The 979-nt window shown below is 52.9% G+C and overlaps 1 protein-coding gene across 1 annotated transcript in view; it reads right to left on the bottom strand.

Annotated features, from left to right (window-relative positions):
- Positions 1 to 8: 8 nt before the first annotated feature.
- Positions 9 to 979, bottom strand: part of LOC110391694 (semaphorin-4A-like) — a gene marked incomplete in the record, with an annotated part of 8,292 nt that continues 7,321 nt past the window's right edge. The window contains 1 exon segment of the mRNA XM_021383645.1: positions 9 to 582. Within this exon segment, the coding sequence (XP_021239320.1) occupies positions 385 to 582 (198 nt within the window).

Here is a 979-nt window from a genome sequence, read left to right as displayed (position 1 = left end):
GGTTATAGGGTCAGGTTATAGGGTCAGTTTATAGGGTCAGTTTATAGGATCAGGTTATAGGATCAGGTTATAGGATCCGGTTATAGGGTCAGGTTATAGGGTCAGTTTATAGGGTCAGGTTATAGGATCAGGTTGTAGGGTGAGGTTGTAGGGTCAGGTTATAGGGTCAGTTTATAGGATCAGGTTATAGGGTCAGGTTATAGGATCAGGTTATAGGGTCAGGTTATAGGGTCAGGTTATAGGGTCAGTTTATAGGGTCAGGTTATAGGATCAGGTTGTAGGGTGAGGTTGTAGGGTGAGGTTATAGGGTCAGGCTATAGGGTCAGGTTATAGGGTCAGGTTATAGGGTCAGGTTATAGGGTGAGGTGGGGGCTGTGTCCCCGCTCACCCGTCGCTGCTGTGCGTGTGCGTGTGCGTGTGCGTGTGCGTGTGCGTGTGCGTGTGCACGCAGGCTGCTTGCTGGGCGCTCCATGCGCAGTAGGGGTCCCGTGCCAGCACGCACTCAGCGCAGCCGCGGTGCTGGCTGCAGTTGGACAGCGGCAGCGCCAGCACGCCGCCCGCGTGGCCCACGAACAGCACGGCCTGCAGGCACAGCGACCGCACCGCACAATCCCAATCCCAATCCCAATCCCAATCCCAATCCCAATCCCATCTCAATCCCAAACAATCCCAATACCAATCCCAATCCCACTCCCAATCCCAATCCCAATCCCATCCCATCCCAATCCCTATCCCAATCCCAATCCCATCTCATCCCATCCCAATCCCAATCCCACTCCCAATCTGAAATGCAATCTCAATTCCATCCCATCCCATCCCAATCCCAATCCCAATCCAATCCCAATCCCAATTCCAATCCCATCCCAATCCCTATCCCAATCCCATCTCATCCCATCCCAATCCCAATCCCAATCCCAATCCCACTCCCAATCTGAAATGCAATCTCAATCCCAATCCAATCCCAATCCAATCCCAATCC

Source organism: Numida meleagris, unplaced genomic scaffold (genome assembly GCF_002078875.1).
Source record: "Numida meleagris isolate 19003 breed g44 Domestic line unplaced genomic scaffold, NumMel1.0 unplaced_Scaffold461, whole genome shotgun sequence".
NCBI classification, from domain to species: domain Eukaryota; kingdom Metazoa; phylum Chordata; class Aves; order Galliformes; family Numididae; genus Numida; species Numida meleagris.
This window is presented reverse-complemented; position numbering and strand designations above follow the sequence as displayed.